Source organism: Solanum stenotomum, chromosome 4, assembly GCF_019186545.1.
Source record: "Solanum stenotomum isolate F172 chromosome 4, ASM1918654v1, whole genome shotgun sequence".
Taxonomy (NCBI): domain Eukaryota; kingdom Viridiplantae; phylum Streptophyta; class Magnoliopsida; order Solanales; family Solanaceae; genus Solanum; species Solanum stenotomum.
The window spans coordinates 65,155,455-65,176,225 of NC_064285.1; the positions used below are offsets into that span (position 1 = coordinate 65,155,455).

The 20,771-nt window shown below is 36.6% G+C and overlaps 1 protein-coding gene and 1 pseudogene across 6 annotated transcripts; one reads left to right on the forward strand and one right to left on the reverse strand.

Annotated features, from left to right (window-relative positions):
* The first annotated feature begins 1,485 nt into the window (after positions 1-1,485).
* On the forward strand, positions 1,486-10,420 carry LOC125861945 (splicing factor U2af large subunit B-like). 6 transcript variants are annotated; one of them, XM_049541862.1, is made up of 15 exons: positions 1,486-1,604; positions 2,824-2,970; positions 3,880-4,103; positions 4,483-4,617; positions 4,657-4,770; positions 5,749-5,819; positions 6,403-6,482; positions 6,565-6,609; positions 6,930-6,989; positions 8,038-8,098; positions 8,186-8,298; positions 8,678-9,124; positions 9,287-9,422; positions 9,607-9,674; positions 9,876-10,420. In XM_049541862.1, the coding sequence occupies exons 2-15, from the start codon at positions 2,845-2,847 to the stop codon at positions 10,011-10,013; spliced, it is 1,818 nt and encodes a 605-aa protein (XP_049397819.1). In that variant the 5' UTR covers positions 1,486-1,604; positions 2,824-2,844; the 3' UTR covers positions 10,014-10,420. The 6 variants fall into 6 exon arrangements, with proteins under 6 accessions (XP_049397819.1, XP_049397821.1, XP_049397820.1 ...); XM_049541864.1 differs by having other exon boundaries at positions 1,505-1,604; positions 2,820-2,970; XM_049541863.1 differs by having other exon boundaries at positions 1,512-1,604; positions 2,813-2,970.
* A 622-nt stretch (positions 10,421-11,042) lies between these two features.
* LOC125862163 (ribosome biogenesis protein NOP53-like) lies at positions 11,043-20,611 on the reverse strand (annotated as a pseudogene).
* Between the last annotated feature and the right edge of the window lie 160 nt (positions 20,612-20,771).

The window sequence follows — 20,771 nt, forward strand, 5'->3', positions numbered from 1 at the left end:
ACTATTTCCGCTTGATGTCTCGTATTCGCACTGAAATTTATGGTATATTATAATTATTGATTTTGCATCAACGCTTTCAATATGATTTTTTTTATATTTCCAATACTTCAATTTCAAAATATTTGATTAAAAATGAAGGAATCCTAACTAATAGTACAACCCAAATATTGACTCTTTGATCACTAGTTATGAATTGGCGGAGACATTTTCTTTAACATTTTTAACATACATAATTTAAATATGCCTTCATAGTTCATAGTTCATACTATATAAATTGAGCAAATTTATCATCCGTTACTTGTCTATGCCTTTATCGTCAAATACTCGACTCAAATTTTTGTCTTATTTTAAAAGATTCTACCACTTAAACCTAATTACGAGATTAATCGATTAATTAACATCAGACCTCGATACACTTCAAAAACTTAAATTTATCCGACCTCATATAAAAGACATAATTGATCCCACACTCATACTTTAACGATATATTTATAAAGTTATATTTACTAATATATTGCGTCCAACTATAAATATATATCCACTAATGTGGGAGCCTCACAGCTGCGCAAGCTGAAAGCAAAATAATCATATGGACGGCTCTTTTATAATATGCATTGGAACTAGAGAAATTATTAGGTAGCAACTAGCACTTGGAGAATCAAGCCACATGCACACAAAAATTGAATGATTGTAAAACCACTTGCGGTTACAATGCCTCTATCGAAGCAGAACAAGTCTAATACTCCAGTCTTGATTTTCAGAGATTTCATTTCGATCTATGCCTGGAAACTCATATCTTTATATATGAAATTACTTTTTTTTTTCTTTTTGTTTTTTCAATCAGAATCCGGAGTCCATATTGGAGCCCCGACTAAATTTGGAGGGGAGTGCTCTCTCTCTTCTATGTCAGCGAAGGAAGGATAAGAGCAATCGGCCGAATGGTTGTTATTCCACCTACGGTTACAATGCCTCTATTAAAGCAGAACAAGAACTAATACTCCAGTGAGTCCAACCCCAGTTTTCAGGAATTCCATTTCAATCTAAGCCCGAAAATTCATATCTTTATATACAAAATTATTTTTTTTTCTTTCTAAATTCCCTTCCTCTTATCGTCAAGTGGTGGAACACTACTTTCTTTTTACTAGTTCTTACATAAGCATTTTGTAGAACGCATTGCAGGGCTACAATATCTCGTACACGTACTATCATGAAGTTACACTCTTTTTAAGTTTGAAATCCACAACAACATCATGAATTTCAAAATTATGTCAATATCCTAAATTTTTAACTTACTCAAGTACTAGTAATTATTTTTCAAAATGATCGAAAAGTGGCTAGGCCTTGCAATATTTGCCTTGTTACTTTTGTGGCCCAAAATCAAATAATTGCGGCCCAAACATTGTTCATATACCTGATCCCCAATTTTAAAGCCCATTTACACAGCCCAATGGCCCATTTAATAAAACGCCGTAGTTTCTAGAACAATAATAGAATTGTTTAACTAGATTTTTTTTCTTCAGTCACTTTCACAAACCCTAACAGCGTAGCTGATCGCCGAGCAGTTTTCCGGTTCACCCTGCCGGAGAAGTTGTAGCCGTTGGCCGGTTTGTTCTATTCTCTATATATCTATATGTACACACTTAAAATATGTTCTGTTCTGTTAAAACTGAGAGCGAAATTATATAATCGACGTCGAAATTGATTGAGATTTTACATGTTTTTCTTAGAGGAGTTGTTATTACCTGATGGAATGTGTAGTATCATTGGAACTCGCACCAGCTGATTTTTGAATTATCAGGATAGTACTTAGAAGTGATGAATGCATCATTTTGCAGTGTTTTTTTTTTCTCATTTAGGCCGAGATTTTGGGAGGTAAAAAAATGTGGTTTTTCTTCAAAAGTGCTTATTTTTAAAAAATAACTTGTTGTTTGGATGTGGGTAGCTGGTTTGGAAGTGAGTTATGCGGATATTGAATTCGGCTCAAGTAATAACACGTATAGTAGCTGGTTAGAGGATAAGTAGTTCATGTATAAGACCAATACGGTGTTTGGTTTGCAATTTTAAGACCTGCTTAACTAATATATTTGTAAGTTATGAGGAAATATAGCATGTTATTATATGCAGGATAGAAGGTGGATAATTAATACATTAATAACCAATCTTGCATAACTAATATCTACTAAATAAATACATTAATTCCCTCATAACTAATCCAAGCATTATTAATACCTTCGTAATTCTAACCTGCCAAATAATCCCTAAGGGGTCGTTTGGTTGGAAACAAGTTATCCCATGATTAATTATCCTGGGATAAGTTATCCTACCATGTATATGGAATAGCTTATCCCATCAATGTGGTATAAATGGTGGGATAAGTTATCCCAAACATGACAGCTAAACAAGACACCAAAATTTTATCCCAGGACTATTTATTTTTATCCCTCACACCAAAATGACCCCTTGTGATTGACCAAGATTTTGGAAGAAAATAAGTACTTTTGGGGAATAAAAGCTGATTTTCTGAAGTTAAATATAGTAGCTTGTGCCCAAAAGTACTTTTTTTAAAAATACTTTTGGGACAAAATCCTCCTTTAAGCACTTTTTAAAGTTTGGTGAAACATTAATTGCTGCTCAAAATTGTTTTTTTAAATTTATTGGCCAAACGCAAACTGTCTCTCACAAAAAAATGTACTTGCTTAAAAAACACTTTTTAAATAACATACTTTTCAAAATGAGCTGATTTTAGAAGCTTGGCCAGATAGACATGTGTTTTAGGACGTCTTAGCTAGTTTGTGGTCCTAACATGTTTTAGCTTCAAGTCAGGTGTTTTACTCCAAATCATCTATGGATTCCAATGAAAATGGGCTTACTCAGCTCACTCCTAGTGATACTGGTGGTGATAATGAAATAGCTGGTGTGGATAACGGAGAAGAAGAGCATAACTCGAGCAAGAGAAGATCAAGCTCTAAGGTGTGATGAATCTTTTGAAAGTTTCTTTTTAACCATATTCAATATACACTTAAGGAGTAGAAGATAAACATCTAGACAACGGTTAAATTTTGTGACTGTTAAATGTTATAATAATCTGTTATTAATGATCTTGCAAATTTTCTGGTAACTGTTTCTGTTTATGTTTAGAATACACCATAATATTAGGCCAGACATGTTAAAAGGACACATTTTATATTGGTTTGTGACCTTTGGACATTTTAATGTGTATGCTCCATGTTTTGTTTATGCTTCTTCCGTATAGAGGGTGAATATGCTGAGCTAAAAGGGAGTTCCTTCTATTGTTACAGACTCACCCCTGGTATCAGGGTGTGGACACTTGAACTTCAAAATGGCATGTATTTTGTCAATGGTCAAGATCACGTAGAACATTCCAGAAATTTGATGTGTTTAAGATCATGATATATGTTATATGAGATGAACCAGCTTAGCAATTGTGAGTCATCTAAAACCTGTTTAGTTATATTATTCTTATATTGGATAAAATGGGATGTTCTTCCTTACGAGAACATCACATCATGGAAATGAATACTTTTTAGTGCAAATGTAAGGAATTGGGGTTTTAGTTTTTCATTCTGGAAGTTAAGCTTTTATATAGGTCAGTCAAAGCAGGTTCCTTCTGATTTTAGTGTGATATTGGAATTTAGTCATAGCATTTGATTTCCTGCGAAATAAATCAGAGTTGTGTATTTGGATATTACCCTTGTGCAACCCTTTGTCCCGGCCACTGTAGCACATGTGTCACCCAGGGCATAAGGGCATGATGACTTGAGCATTCTAAATACATGCTTTTCAGTATCTCTTTGTTACTCGCTCCCCTTTATTGCTTCTGCTTTTGATAAACATTTCCAATGATTTTACATCTTTCAGCCTAGTTCCCGTGATTATGAGGGTGAAAGAGAATCTTCAAGAAGCAGAGACAGAGAGGGGGAAAAAGGACGTGATAAGGACAGAGGTAGGAGCAGAGACAAAGATAGAGATCGGGAAAAAGATCGCGATCGTCGCCACAGCGATCGAAGCGAGAGGAGTAGGACTAAAGGTAGAGATGATGATGCTAACGTTTCTGATGGTGGTCCTGAGAGTCGGGAATACTGGTAATCATTACTCACTGTAATCACTTGTGGTAGAACCGTTGACATATGTGCCACTGCATTTTCAGTGTTCTGGATTACCCACTGTATATTGTCTACTACTCTTTTTCGCATTATTTCGTTATTGTTACTGCTCGTGTTTCTGTATCCCCTTTTTTGAACTGCTTTGCTATGCTTAGGAGGGTCTATCGGAAACAACCTCTCTATCTCTACGAGGTAGGGGGTAAGGTCCGCGTACACTCTACCCTTCCAGACCCTGGTTGTGGAATTACGTTATGTTGTTGCCTTTTCATTGTTTTGCACTTGTGCCTTTTGCCTTCTTTTTGGTTGGGGACAAGCGGTGCATAGTGTATTCATGTCCGTGTGCTTTTTGTTGGTGCAGGCAGAAAGATTATGATAGAGAGAGGGATGAGAGGCACAAACATAGGTCAAAATCTTATGAGAGAGAGCGGGAGGAAAGGCATAGACACAGGTCCAAATCATACGACAAGGATAGAGAGGAAAGGGATAGGCACAGGTCAAAATCCTATGACAAAGATCGAGAGGATAGGCACAGGTCAAAATCCTATGACAAAGATCGAGAGGATAGGCACGGACGTAGATCTCACTCAAGGGGAACATCTAGTCATAGGTCCAGATCACGTTCTGGGTCTCGTTCACGCTCCAAAAGGTAAGGTCTCTGCTGTCCATGAAAAACTGACAATTTATAGTGCAGGGAGGATTTGCTCACTATTGCATAGACTGATAGTTCTCATTTTTCTTTGGTTATGTTGAGGAATGTGACATAGCAGCGGAGATTTCTTGAACCCTTTTTCCTTTGGTTATGGAGATAAGATAGTTTTCAATGGTCCAATTGTTATTTCTTAAGTTGCCAAGGAGTAACATGGTTATTGTGGGTTCATTTTATTGATGCCAACTTGTTTGACATTGAGACATAATAGTAGTTGTTCCGGGCTTTATGTGATTTCAGTTATGAATGTAATTTTGGTTGTAATAGAAAAACCAGATTGATGAAGCTAATGTTAGTTCATTCATTGGCGTTGATCTGCAGATTACACAGAAATATCCTCACTCTTATGATAGGTAATTAGTTTCTGAAATGGGACACACTCCCTTGTTTTTAGGGGTCGGGGGTGTGAGGGTAGAATATGGTTTTTATTCATAGGAGGACAATTAAAGGCTTAAGCTCTTGGAGCATCCAAGGGTATGATGTTCAAGAAGTTGGAATGAATACAATGGAAGACCAGGTTTCAAATCTCAACAGATGCAGAAAAAAAGAAGAAACTAGAATATTTTTTCTATTTGTCTAAGCCGTGGTAGACATAGTTACCATTGTAACAGTGGAAGAATGTATACCTGGAATAGTGCAGGTGTGCCAAAGCTGGCTCAGACAATAACTTTTAGGAATTTTTTTAGCTTAGATGAGTTGGAAAAAACTCCACTGGGAGTGGAAATCGTGGATATGTCACTACTAATTGTGATGGTAGAGAGTTTAATTTCTGTTTATTTTCTATTACTTTTTTTTTCTTTTTCTCTTTTTGGTGCTCTTTTATGTGGGTGGGTTGGGGAAATAAGTTAGTACTGTTGGTTATTTTAGTTGAAGGGTTTTGAAGCATTTCTCTAACTGTTCATACTGATATGCTTGTAGCAAAAGGGTCAGTGGGTTTGACATGGCACCTCCTACTTCTGCTCTGTTATCTGGTGCTCCTGCTCTTATAGGTACTTACTTATTCTTATATATTGGCAATATTTTGGTAACTGTTATTTTTTTTTCTCCTTTGGATGTAGTGTGGGAAGTTCTTACCAAAATGCATGGTTTCATTTTGGTATGTCGCTAGATTGACTGTTCACATTTTATTTCTGTTGATCGATTGTTCACATTCTATTTCAATTGCTTACTTGGTTAAATAACTCTGAAACTGAGAAAATCTTTGGTTTTTGTTGTCTTTGGTGTTGTTTCTTTGTTTAGTATGTCTTATCTTATGTTCTAAGAAGGGAACGTTGGGCTAGTTGCCCCACTGTGCTGACAATGGGCGTGAGCCAACCGCTCTAGCTTTAATGTTCAAGGAAGACAATAAAAGGTCTCGTTCATCTTCAACCAGGGATTTTTTGTTTGGTAGCTTTCAAGTTATTTCTTCAAATTAATTTTGTAATATTTACTGAAGAATTATTTGAGGAAACATTGAAGATGTTCTTATTGTAATAGCCAAAGTAACAAAAAAAAGAAAGTAGATCTATATGTTCAATGGTCCTTCTCATTGATGAACAAAGAAAATGTCCTCATTTTTATCCCTATGAGAAGCTTCTGCAGGTCTACTCCCTGGCACTGCCCCAGCTATTCCTGGAATGCTTCCTAACATGTTCCCTTTGGCCTCTGGACCGGTATTTTCTCCCTGTTGGAAATATAATATATTTTGTTCATAATTTTTTTGAATGATTTTAAATTTATCTTTGTTTGTGGCAGCTTGGAGCTATTCCTGTTCTGCCAGTTCAGGCAATGACTCAGCAGGTATTAGTCGTCTCTTCAACCACTTCCTTTTGTTCGATGTTCCATGATTAGCTCTCTGTCTGCTTTAATTGAATGCTCTATTATATTGATGATATTTCAGAATGGTCACTTGACTTTTATAGATGTAGTGCAACAGAATCTTCTTCCTTCCATCTTATCTAATTGAAGGAAAATGTTAAATGTCATGCTCTCTAAATTTCACATTTGGCATAAAGTTTTGAGTTGTAGGTTAAATTTCAATAGACTTGAGGAAATATTTTAGTATCAGAATTTATTTGTGAAGTTATTTGGCGGATCTTCTTAGAGTGCTTATTTCTCAGGCAACGAGACATGCAAGGCGAGTTTACGTTGGTGGACTTCCTCCAACTGCAAATGAACAGGTAATCTTTTTCATCCTGTAGTTCAAATGTTTTGAGCTCCCCATATTTGTGTGGAGTTAGTTGAGTCAGAGTTATCTTTGTTTATTAGTCTGCTGGTGGTTTCATATCTATTTGACTCATGCTCCTTCATTAGTCATCCCTTCTTCATAACTTATTTAAGTCCATCCATGTTTCAGTCTTGCATCAGTTCAAGCATTTTGACATTTCCTTAGCATGGTTGGGGAGGGTTTGAATGTTTTCCATTTTCAGTCGAATAGCCCTTGTTGCTTCAGCTTAATATTTGTTCGACTTGCCTTTCTCAATATCCCCTAATGATATCAATTCCTAATTCGAGAAATTGCATCAGTTGTCAACTGAAGTAATGAACTTGAAATTCATGTGAAAATTGATATCATGATTCAAGCATTCCCTGGAGAAGCTTCTAGAATGCCACTATGTTGACTTTTTGATCTTGTCGTATAAAACAAGAGTGGGCGATGCTTTTTGACCTTTAAATGAATCTCTTAACGCCTCGGGAGATTGCATTTAAGTCATTAATAGCAGAGATATCAAATCTTTACAGTGCCAAAATGTTCATCAATCAATATAAATCACCAACGAATACAAAGGGCCCCCAAAAAACATCAACATCAACAATTACACCTCAATCCACATATCGTAAGCAAAGAAACTATGTAGGAGTATTCAAGGAATATGCTAGCTATGCGAGTGAAAACATTTGTTTATCAAGAAAATAAGATGGAAGAAATATTCTTCATTTTATACGGGATCCCTCAAATTAGGGTTTGACTTACATAACATTAATCTATGCTTATATTGAAAATTTTGCAACTTCGTTTTTTCTATTAAATGGGAAATAATAACTAGAACTAGGAAAGCACCTGTTCAATAAATTTTGAACTTATAGGTTACAAATGAGATCCTAGAATGGGTAGATCGGACTTTATCTTGTTTCTTCTGCCCGCATAACATAGGAACCTTTAGAGACATATTTCACTTATTTGAGCTTGTAGATTCTGTCTACTGATAATATTTTGTCACCGTGCAGTCAGTGGCTACATACTTCAATCATGTTATGTCAGCTATTGGTGGAAACACTGCCGGTCCAGGTTAGTTACATTGAACTGTCTTCAGGTCTTGATGCAACTATGCAGTACCCATTCTTGGATGCTTTAATTTTTCACTATGTTTTCCAGGTGATGCGGTCGTTAATGTTTATATAAACCATGAGAAAAAGTTTGCATTTGTTGAGATGAGATCTGTGGAGGAGGCCAGCAATGCCATGGCCTTAGATGGCATTATCTTTGAGGTAATCATCCTTCTAGTTTTGGGATCAGTTTATATTCTAAAGGCTTCTGAATCACCTGCAAAGACAGAATGTGAAAGGTTGACCTGGATTCATGTATAGGCTGGTATTTGTTAAAATTTGGGAATTGATTTTACCCCCTTTACATTAGTCTGAGGCATGTATTTGATTGATGGTTGTGGTGTTGTTTCTTCTGTGTTGGTTCTTTTGTTTTTTCCTGCTGGCTCCTTTTACTTTATAGTAGTTAATTTTTTGGCATATGTAGGACTTGTTTTATATGTGCTATAGCTTTTGGAATAATTATTTTTAGCATTGTACTATATTTAGTTCACATTGGAGAAAACTCAAACTTGTGCTTATATCGTCTCTTTGGGGCTTTTAGGGAACACAAGTTAAGGTCAGAAGACCGACTGACTATAATCCCTCTCTGGCTGCAACTCTTGGTCCGAGCCAACCGAATCCAAACCTTAACCTTGCTGCAGTAGGATTATCACCAGGATCCACTGGTGGGCTTGAAGGTCCTGACCGTATTTTTGTGGGAGGCCTGCCTTACTATTTCACTGAAGCTCAGATTAGGGAGTTGCTGGAGTCCTTTGGCCCTCTTCGGGGGTTTAATCTGGTCAAAGATAAAGAAACTGGAAACTCGAAAGGCTATGCGTTTTGTGTCTATGCTGATGTGTCAGTAACAGATATTGCCTGTACAGCTCTGAATGGTATTAAGATGGGTGATAAAACTCTTACTGTCAGGCGTGCAAGTCAAGGTACTTTACAGCCTAAGCCAGAGCAGGAGATTGTATTAATGCATGCTCAGCAACAAATAGCACTGCAGGTAAGGTGTATCCTTTTGTTACTCAATTTGTTGAGCTTTTTAATCCATTCCTCGGCTCTTTTAGACTATATATTTTAGGCTGTCAAATTCTTGTACTATTTAAGCAAAAAATGGCGACTGACCACTTGGCCCTTTGGTTTGCTTATGTAATTTGATTTGCAGAGACTCATGCTACAACCTGGAGGACCTCCTACTAAAGTCTTATGCCTAACACATGTGGTTAGCCCGGATGAGCTCAAAGATGATGAAGACTACGAAGATATAGTGGAAGATATGAGAATGGAATGTGGGAAATTTGGTAAATACATTGTCACTTCAGATGCATCAAACTAATCAATGTTTTATTTTACCTTTTGACTAGTCGAACTTCGTATTTGATAGCTCTATACTAATCTTCGCAATTCTAGCCATAAATTAAATTTATTTTCTGGGTTCCTACTGTTGATGTGTGACATGTATACTATATTTTCTTCAATTTGCAGGTAATTTAGTGAATTTAGTCATCCCACGCCCAAGGACCGATGGTGAACCTACACCTGGGGTTGGAAAGGTTAGTAATTTAGTATGCATTATGACGCTTTATGCAGAATTTTTTTATTCACCAATGTACTTTAAAATAAATATAAACTGTGTATGGTACTCAACATGAACATATAAACAGAAGTGCCAGTATTGCTACGATGCTATGTAGGTGGTGACATAATCGCTTGGTTTTGTCACAGCAACAACTGATCATATAATATTTCAACAGGTCTTTTTGGAGTATGCGGATGTGGAGAGTTCTTCGAGAGCTCAACAAGGATTGAATGGCAGAAAATTTGGAGGAAACGAAGTTGTTGCTGTCTTTTATCCAGAGAACAAGTTCTCCGAGGGGGACTATGAGGGCTAGGGTAGGTAGTATCTGCTCTTGAGTGCACTCTCAGCCAGACAATGTCTTGTATGGAATAGGTAGCTAATGTTATATCATTAACGTTGGAAATGTTAGGTCGGTGTGGGGATTTTATGTAACCAGCTATAAGACTGGCTGCTTACTTAGATAGCGATAGAGCTAGTAGGAAAGCAGTTTGCCTAGTCAAAGAGGCATCGCGTGTTTTGCCCGTGCATGGCTTTACTTGCAATAGCCTGGTCTGTTCATTATTACTTAGTGACACATTGATATCGTTAGCCATCTCGAAGTTTTCTATCTCTAGAACCAGAAAGTTATTGTGGCTATTACAAAATTGTTATCTCAATTTTATAATGGTAGTAATTGTGAACCTTGTGCCATCCTTATCTATGTGACGGGAGTTTCAGTAATGCTAAATTTACTTTCAGTTAATTGATTTCTGCACTTTGTTCTCTCAAATAATCGATATTTCATTAGTTTTTGTCTTTCCCTTCATATGGCAACTTGATCAATTCATTTGATCATTTTTCACGTTTGAAGATCCCTCCTTTGAAATTGATTGCGTGAGTTTATCAAATGCTCGACAAGTTTCATACATTACTAGTTTCTATAGACTCGTGTACCTACTTATAATGTTGTAGGTAAAGAGTGTTTTTTTCTATAATTTGCTAATGATTTTGTTTAAATATTAATTTCATGCTTTATGACAAATTAAGTAGTTTTGTAGTGTTTGTGTGAGTTAAAAAAATGTTTATATGTAGTGTTTGTGTGGGTAAAAAAAATGTTTATAAAATTGAAAAGTTAATGCAAATAGGCTCTAAAACTAAATAGAGGAATTCATATTAGATTAAAACAATATCTAACCAAGGTAATTTCACGAGGATGATGATAACTAACCTTATTATTGTCATTTCTCTTGTAAAGATATATCTGAACTTGTACAAATAGCTTTTTCATTAAACCAATAACATCACAAGCCCATGGAGAAAAATTAGTAGAAAAAGTCTTGAAATCAAAATTAGTTATATCGACTTGATCAAATAAAAAGTTGACCTAATTAGAGTAATTAAAAACTTTGGGGTACATATTAAAATTTCGATTATGAGAGTTTCCAATGCTGAATGGGAATCATTTTTGGTAGGAAAATTGCAAGAGCAATCATGAAATACCAATCTTCTGCCTCTAGTAATTCAGTATCACTAGTTTTTGCTCCCAAAGTGATGTGACCATGACTATAAAATATTTGGTGTAATGAACCATGCATGCATCAGTAAGATAAACAGATCTATATATCCATTTTGCTAACAGTAAGAGCAGCCAGCCAGCTCTCCCACTCCAAATTTGCAGACAAACCAACACCTTGCTGTCTAGAGTGTCCGTCTCTCATCCAAGTGCTCGGGGTGATGCGGTGATGAAAACATTCACTCTATTTCCTGCACACATCCCATCCCCGAAACAATTAGCAAGAAATGTATTATTGATGCTGCATGTTTCTTTTGAAACAGTATACATAATGGCATAGGTCAATACATGCAGGCAGAGAGAAGATGAATTCCGTTACTTAAAAACTTAAAGCAGGGGAAGTTGATCCATTGTTATCATTACTCTTCTTTTTTACAAAAGTAACAAACAAACAGAAGCTTTAATTTTACATGGAAATGACAGAATTTCCAACTGGCCAACATTAGGAAGGATACAAAATCAGGAATATGAAGCTCACTATCAAAATACTTGCTTTAGCTCCCACACAATTGGAAATAATTTTTGGTGATTTTCCTCCCAACTATCACATTTTGTTAGCACCATGGCATATTATCAAAATTTATGATCAACTATGATGCCATAAGGAACGTGCACAAAGCTCACTGTCAAAAACTCAAAAAGAAAAGAGAGTAATCTGCAATTGTCTCAGTGTCACATTGTTTACACACACTTCAAGACCATGCAGAATATACTTTTAATTTCAACTAATAAGCGAGTACGAACCAGAAAGCCAATATTTACTAACCTGCTACTCTTTTTTTAAGGAAAAACTAGTCCCCTTTTCTCCAGGCTTTTAAACCCATCTATTGCAAGGGTGCAGCATCCCCCTGTTCAAAACAGAAAGCAAATCACATAAGAGAAAAACCTTGAAAATTGAAATCAGGAATGCAACCTTCAATTTACGGAGGGAACCAGTAATCTCTTCAGACAGTAAGACCTGAGCAGGAGCAGGCACGAATCTGAAATGACAGAGGTCATTAATCTTTTTGTCAACATCGAAAGTTATTGCAGGAATAAAGGAAAACCACAAGAAAATGAGTCTCATTGCTCAGTTCATGCAATCATCATTCTTTCAAACCCCAAGCTCCCAGTTGAAACATTTTTAAGAGTTAGAACCGTAAAGATCCCTTTGAAATCTGATGTTCTAGAAAAACACTTCTTCTCAGCAATTCAATTGTTGAAACATTTTTACTCTAAAATGAAACAGCACATACTTGCGCTTTCCCAAGAGTGGTGGACAAGATTTTAGTTTTTCTTTGATAGCAATAACACGGCGTAGATGTCTTTTCTGTTTTTCTCCTTCCTCTCTCTCTATTTCTTGAATGATATCCGGTAAGCTGCAGGCACAAGAACATATCACAATCTATACAAAAGGCAAGTTCTATTTAACTGGAATATGATTAGCCTGATATTCTAAGTATTAGCAAACCTATCAATCTCTTTGGAGAGCTGTGCTGCTTTTGTTGCTTCAGCTTCTGCTTTCAACTGTTCTTTGAGTCTAGCCCGTCGATTTTATTTTTTTTCTGACAAAGGTAACAGTTTTGTGTATTAATCTTTAGCACTAAAGGCTGGGATCCCAAATTTACATCATGGAGCTACATACAGTTGCGTGTACTTAAAACAAAACAAAACTAGATCCTACTTCATCTTACAAAGGACCTAGGATATCTCTAACCGCTATAGGAGTGAACCTACATACTCCGAACTGCACCAATAGCAAAAAGTGATTATGCAGTTCATTTTAATCCTGTGTAAAGGACAACTAATACTCTCAAAGCATCTCATATTTCTCTCCTTCCATATGGTCCACCAAATCACTGCCGGGACAATCCTCCATCTGCTTTGGTTTGTACTGCCACTGCCTTCATTGTTCCAGCTTTCTATAGCCTGACTTGCCCTTTGTGGCATGGTCCAGTTTGTGCCCCTAAAGCTGGTAAATAAGTGCCACAGTTGTCTAACCACCTTGCAAGGAAGAAACAAATGGTTGATTGTCTCTGCTTGTTGCTCACGAAAAAAACATCTAGGACACATATGTATTCCCCTCTTCATTAGATTCTCCTGTGTTAGTACCGCCTCTTTAACTACCAACCAAGTAAAGACCGTCACCTTATATGGAATTTTGACTTTCCAGATAAGCTTCCACGGCAAAAATCTGAGTTGAGTCCCCATTTGATTCAGATTCTTGTAGGCAGAGCTAACTGTGAAGATACCTTTGCTGTGAAGAATCCACCTAAGAGTGTCTTCTCCCTCTTTCAATCCTCCAAAATGGTCCAGGGTGCCATAAAATTCAGCTAGTCTATCCACCTCCCAGTCTTGTATCCTCCTTCTGTATGTTAAGTTCCATCCATGGATGGACCAAACTTCTTGCACAGTGGCCTCATGTTGCTGATTCAACAGATAGATGTCTGGAAAAAGCTGTTTGAGGCTGCCATTTCCTAACCAATTATCGTCCCAAAACAAAATCTTTCTTCCATTGTTTACATTGAATCTAGTTCTTTGAAAGAAACAATGCCACAAATTTCTGATTGATCTCCATAGGCTAATACCATAGGTAGAAGTCACTTCCTTAGTTTTCCAGTGATCTATCTTCTCATACTTGGCCTGAATCACTCTAACCCAAAGGGCCTGCTCCTCTTTAGGAAATCTCCACAACCACTTCATCATAAGGCTTTTGTTCTGTTTCTTCAAGTTTCTAATGCCTAAACCACCTTGTTTCTTTGAAAGAATTACAGTCTTCCATTTGACCAAATGAAATCCTTTTGTATTATTTCTCTCCATTCCACAAAAAATTCCTCCTTAATGCATCAATTCTTTCCTCCACCCTAGGGGGGAGAGGAAAAACTGACATCAAATATGTTGGCAAAGCATCTAAGACTGAGTTGATCAGGGTCAATCTTCCACCTCTAGACAAATACTGTGCTTTCCATCTAGATGGTCTTCTTTCACATCTCTCCAGCACCCCATTCCAGATTTCATTGGATTTGCTTTTGGCTCCCAAAGGCATCCCCAAATATACTGTTGGTAGTTTACCTATTTCTCCCCCCCAAGATCTCTGTCAGATGTTGCATTCTGTTCACCTCATTAATTGGAAAAATAAGACTTTTTTTCAAGTTGATATGGAGACCTGAAGTTGCTTCAAAAAGAATATCACTCTCAGGATCTTAAGTTGGCTTTCTTCTGCATCACAGAAGATGAGAGTGTCATCTGCATATTGGAGATGAGTGACTTCCAATCTTAGATTCCCCTCATTTGCTACATTAAAGCCCCTTATCCACCCTTTAGTGTGAGCAGTCTTTGGCATATTGTTTAGGCCTTCCATCACTATAATGAATAGAAAATGTGAGAGAGGATCACCTTGTCTTAGTTCTCTGTCTGATGGAAAGAAACCTTCAGGAGATCCATTTATCAGTATTGAGAATTTAATAGTGCTTATACAAAACTTTATCCATCTGATCCATTTCAATCCAAAGCCCATTCTCTGCATGATTTCAAGTAGAAAGCTCCAATTGATATGATCATATGCTTTCTCTATGTCCAGTTTGCACATGACTCCTGGGGACTTTTCCTTCACTCTCGAGTCTAGACACTCATTGGCAATTAAGATTGCATCAGTTATTTGCCTTCCTCTTAGGAAGGCCATTTGTTGAGTATCTACTAGCTTGTGCATCACTTTCTTCTGTGAGAATCTTTGCAATCAACTTGTATACACTTCCAATTAAACTGATTGGTCTAAAGTCTCTCAATTCCTTTGCACCACTCTTTTTTGGGATGAGAGCTATATATGTTGCATTAAAGCTCTTTTCAAAAAACTCCTGGGAGTGGAAGTTCTGCATAGTAGACATCAAATCCCCCTTCACTATCTCCCAGCAATTAACAAAAAAACCCATTGTGTATCCATTTGGACCTAGTGCTTTGTCTACAGCACAAGCTTTAAGTCCAAGAAGGACCTCCTCTTCTTCAAAAGGCTTTTGTAGTTCTTGTTGCTCCTCAAAGCTGATGGAAGGACACTGGTTCATGTTAAAGGATGGTCTCCAGTTCTCACTTTCCTTGTACAACTTCCTATAAAAAGAAATAATTTCTGTTTTGATATCTATAGGATCCACCAGTACTTGATCTTCTACCACCAGTTTATCAATATGGTTGAATTTCTTATGAGCATTTCCATTCTCTGAAAGAACTTTGTATTTTTGTCCTCTTGTTTTATCCACAGAGTTCTAGATCTCTGTCTCCATGCTATCTCTTCCTTCTTTGCGTACTCTTCAAACTCCTTTACCACACTTGCTTTTTGAAGAGTCTCTCCTTCAGTTAAAGGCCTGGACTGTTGAATTTTGTCAAACTCATGAACTCTGTTGAGCATTTCCTTCTTTCTTTTTTCCAGGTTCCCATAAGTGCTTACACTCCAGTCTTTCAGTTTAGTCTTCATAGCTTTCAACTTGGAAGCTAGGATGAAATCAGGCCTCCCTTCGAATTCAAAAGATGTCCACCAATCTTTAATTCTTTCATTAAAACCCTCGGTCTCCAACCGCCATCCTTCAAATTTGAAATATGATTTTGTATGACTCCAACGGCCACTTTTAAGTGCAATTGGTGCATGGTCAGAACAAACTCGAGGTAGTAGTTCTTGCTTCACATTGCAGAAACTCTCCCCCCATTCAGAGGAGTACATCATTCTGTATATCCTCGAAACAGCTTCCAGGTTGGATCCCCTGGCCCACGTGTAGTTCCCCCGTCGATTCTTCTCAACTTGTGTCAGCATTTTGGGCCTTTGTGGCCTGAATAAAGTTAATGATGTATTTCATTTAGTGTTGAATGAAAAAAACTGATGACTAGCAATAATGCACTCAACGTAACATGAAATGCCAATGACGCTAAACTTAGCACACTGAAAACTTTCAGAAAAAAGTTTGGATCACACTTACGGGAGACTTAGCTCACAATCTAACTCAGCTACATTAAGGAAGGATCATACCTCTTCACATTAAAAATGTGATTTCAGATGTAGTTGACTTAAACTGAACATATCCAAGCAACCTTAGTGATATACAATGTACTTATTCAGCATCTTTAAATAAAAGGGAAGACTTTCCAATGGGAAAGAATCTTGAGCGACTCTATCCTTTGCCTTAAGCTATTGAGTTCAATGCAAATTCTTTTACATGTTATCATAAGATTTTGGTTAAATCCATTTTTCACCCAAAAGTCAGATTTTCTGTAACCTGTGAAACCTCTAACAACGAGTGGGACAATATTAGAGATATACACAGTGTCTCATATCATGTGCGCCTCAAAGCATTTCCTAATTGCAGTACTGCTCAGTTATCAAAATATAAGAGCTACTAATGCTGGAAATAAGAACTTCCCACTGAATATATTATTTCCTAATTGCAGTACTGCTCAGTTATCAAAATAATGTGAACTTCCGCATTAGCTACAAATGTTGGAAGAAAATAAGAGCTACTACTAATGCTGGAAATAAGAGCTTCCCCATCAGCAGCAAAAAGTAAACAAACAGAATAGGGCAGAACTGGATTCAAATAAATAAGAATGAAGGAAGCATGAGGTTTTAGACCATCAGTGATAGCAGTACATATATCACCTTTGACTTATAAACATCCATCAGCTTAGAACCATGTGAAAACTATTAAACATGCAAAGCCACATAAATAAAACAAGATTGTGTTTCTAGTGATAAAGAATGATTAAGGAATTGAAAGTAGAATGCGACAATTGTGAGTCACTAACAAAAACGAGGACAATGCAACGCATGTTACCATTGTAAAGTTATAGTAAAAATTTAGGACTTAAAGCTAATTGGGTGTAATCAGTGTCCAGAGATTGAAATGTAATTAATTTTACTGTCAGCAAAATTAATCATGTAGTTAACACATTGAACTGTCACATAATTAATTTCTCTGAAGCCTAAAGCCTAAAGATTGTCAAAGAAGCCTCTATTCACTATACAAATATGAACAGACACAGGTGATTAAATTCTAAGTAAAAGCATAATTTTAAGTACTCCTGAATACTAAGCTAGCAAAGAATAGAACATGTTTTAACCGCTAATACTATCATGACAGATGAGCAATATAGAAGCTTACCTTTTATCCAAATCTGTTTTTCCATCTTCCACTAGATTTTCATTCTCCCTGTCACTCCCACTATCCGCTTCAAGGAAATACATCTGAGGAAAATGAATCTTCAGTGCATACTCATACCGAGTATAAGAAATCATAGCCCGTGATGCATCTGCAACGGCCATGGTCAAAAGTACTAACAAGACAGTAACAGCTTAAACTTACATCTTCTTCATTAACTGCTTCTCCAGGAACAATCAATGGAATAGGCTCCGGCCCCAATTCATTTCTATAAATTTTCTGCATTTCATCTGCAACAGCACAAGCTAATGCATCCTGAATTGAGAAGATACGGAGCGAATTATTAATTGTATGGACTAGGAGCTTGGTAATGGCAAAATATGACATACAGAACAAATTTTACCTGATGACTTTCGGATGGCAGATTGAATGAGCATCCTTGAGGCTCAACTTCCACGGCAGGTATAACAGAGTCTTGGGCTTCTGTCACAGGCAATGCATATAAAATTGATTACATATACTAATGCAGATTTGTCTTTTCCCTTTTTGAAAAGTAAACTGATGCAAAATCTTCTAGGAAAGTAAAGAGATGGAACTAAGAAGAAGAAGACGGAGACACAAAAAATTTACACCAAGGGGTCGTTAGAGAAAAGTTATGCGAGGACTGTAATGTAGGGATTGTGTCTTAGGGATTAGAGTAATACAAGGATTGTAATCCATGAATTATATTGTAGGTTTAAGTATGTGTTCTGTTTAATTTTAGAAAATGATCAAATACATGACAGTTAATTTGGTCATTTTAGTTGTTTTAATACTGAGTTTATAACATCATAGTAATGCAACCAAATGAGCTTGTTTCACCAGCCAACCCACCCCAGCTGCTGAAAAGGGAAAATTATGAAAATACTTCACCCCGCAGCAGCAGGAAAATACAGAAAATCAAACCCTAAAATGCAATCACAATCTAAACATGCATCACATATTTTGAACAAGATCTTTAGACAGCCCAGAGCATCAACAATGCTAAAAGGAAGGATTTCAAACTGCCAAATTGAGGCATGAACAAAATGGAAAAGAATCCAAGTTAGATTTTTCTTTTTGGATGCATGTTATCTTATTTGATGAAATCTTGTATCAGTTACAGATCATAGTATCTGCATAATCTAATTCGTCAAATGAAGTGGTGAAAGTGTGTCGAGTGAATGGAAAACTAACTGAATCAATCAATCAACTATGCATCAATCACGAACATAGTTAGAATCAGCTATAATGGGTCACTACATCCATTTTGCTTTATATGGGTCCATTACCTTCCACGATAAAGGATCTTTTATATCCAATCTCATGCCTCTTTTTTCCTTTTTTACTTTTTTACTCATCTATTCTCTGAGAGGATAAGCATAGGATGTGCAAGGAAAAGGTTCATCACAAAGATGCTTTTTATATGTGATGTTTTCTTGAAAATAAGAGATTCAATTGACTTTAGACAACTCATTTTTAAGAGGACTTTGAAGTAATCATTGTAAGGCAATAATAGTAGTGCTCATAGAGAAAGGCAGGTTGCATTAATAAACCCTATAGCAGGTATTGCATCACAACTTATAAGGACAAAATCCAGCTGATTTAAAATATGTTTTTCATGTAAGAGGACACCAAAATTGAAAAGGAAGTTCCTGACAAGTGGCCCCAAAAAAGATAGGGAGAGGAGAAAAGAATTAAAAAATTTCAAATACGGAAAGGAGAAAACAGTGTACCTTTTTGGTTTTGATGACCAGGTCACCTGCAACAATGCAATGAAGGCTGTATCAGAAAAGTCATTTTACCACAAAAGTGATGAGGAACAAAAAGGCACTAATCACAAGGACACCTTTATCATCCCAAATGTCAACCATGCCAGAGTCTCCACCAGCCAAATCCTAATCACACAAAATTAAGAAGAAATAAACAATGAGGATCCATTGGGCATGTGCATTCAAATGAATAGATTTTTCCCCTATTGAGAGATGTGCAATATGGCAAGGAAGCAGCAGCCATAATATCTTGCAATTGGTGAATTGAACATTTAAAATGAAATACTGAACAACCTTTTGATCCTGTTGGGCAGTATCTTTCGCTATCTGAAGCTTACTTTTCTTCTTGGACTTCTTCCCATTTGAAGAAGGTACAGGTTCAACAAAGGCATTGCTTTGTAGCACACTATCACATCGAAGTACTTTCTACCGGTGTTTTTCAATTTTCCGTTTGACAGAAAGATCTGGATTATAGACATAAAAACTTGTCACATAATCGTTAAAGAAGGATTCACCAACAAAAAACGACAGAACTGCAGTAAAGGAACAAGGAAGATGCACCCATAATGAACATCAACTGCTAAATATTCCAGTGATATAGTACTTAAGGTGATTCTAAACTTCCCTCTTCTAATTCTAAAATGTCAGTTACTATCTCCAAATTTTGTCCAGCTTCGTATTACACCCAACAATTGGATGTGAACAGGAACCATTGACTGAAAGTAACACCCAAACTCTACGGAATACCGAACTATTTTTTCTACTTGTTCTTAGTACACAATACTCTTGAATGATTCCACCAAAACAAAAATTCTGGAGGAGATTATCAGAGAACTCAGTTATTTCCCTGCATATCAAAAAATTACTCCTAAAGAAACAACCATTTTTCACATGTGGCGCAATCCAGTTATCCAAACAAAAATAGTTCAGTACATCTGTTGAAACGGTAAATAGCATACATGCCAATCCATCTAACGACTATATCAACTGCTAGAACATATACGTGAATGCCAGCCTGATATCAAAATCGCCTTTTTTTTAACCTTGTTATGTACTTGAACAAAAGATATTTTTTGGAAATTTTCGAACAGGAAAAGAAGTGCTGAAAAATAGAATACCTCTGGATTTGTCGACATAAAAGAGAGTCACTGGGAACTTGAGCAAGAGAACCGCCGGAAAGAGCTTATTTAGTGGAGTTGTCAAAGAAATCTTCAATATCCTCCGTACTTATGTTGGCTCTCCATGCCTTCTTCCCTTTCCTTGAGCTCTTATTCTTCCCCATCTCTCTACTTAACAAGTGCGGTAAAAGTCATATGAAAAACATGGTTCCAAAACAGATTTAGCATTAATGTAAAATACTCACTTGAGACTTTATACCTCTTAATTCCTAAGTGAACAAGTAGCAAAGTCAGAGATGAGTGGACAGTGTTAAGATAGGATAAGGATGAAACATAAATGTGTCAAGATTTGGCACGCGAAAACTCTCGTAAAATGGGATATGGATCTCTGACAGCTGCTGCACAAACAGGGAGGGCCAAACCAATCTGGAAAATTATTACCACTAAATTCTTAACGGATTTAGTCTTAACTAATGATACTAAGGTTCATTATTC

Coding starts and splice junctions, on each gene's coding strand:
- LOC125861945 (XM_049541862.1), top strand. CDS start 2,845: ATGGATTCCAATGAAAATGGGCTTACTCAGCTCACTCCTAGTGATACT. Junction 9,125..9,286: donor AGCAACAAATAGCACTGCAG/GTAAGGTGTATC, acceptor TTTGATTTGCAG/AGACTCATGCTACAACCTGG. Junction 9,423..9,606: donor AATGGAATGTGGGAAATTTG/GTAAATACATTG, acceptor TTCAATTTGCAG/GTAATTTAGTGAATTTAGTC.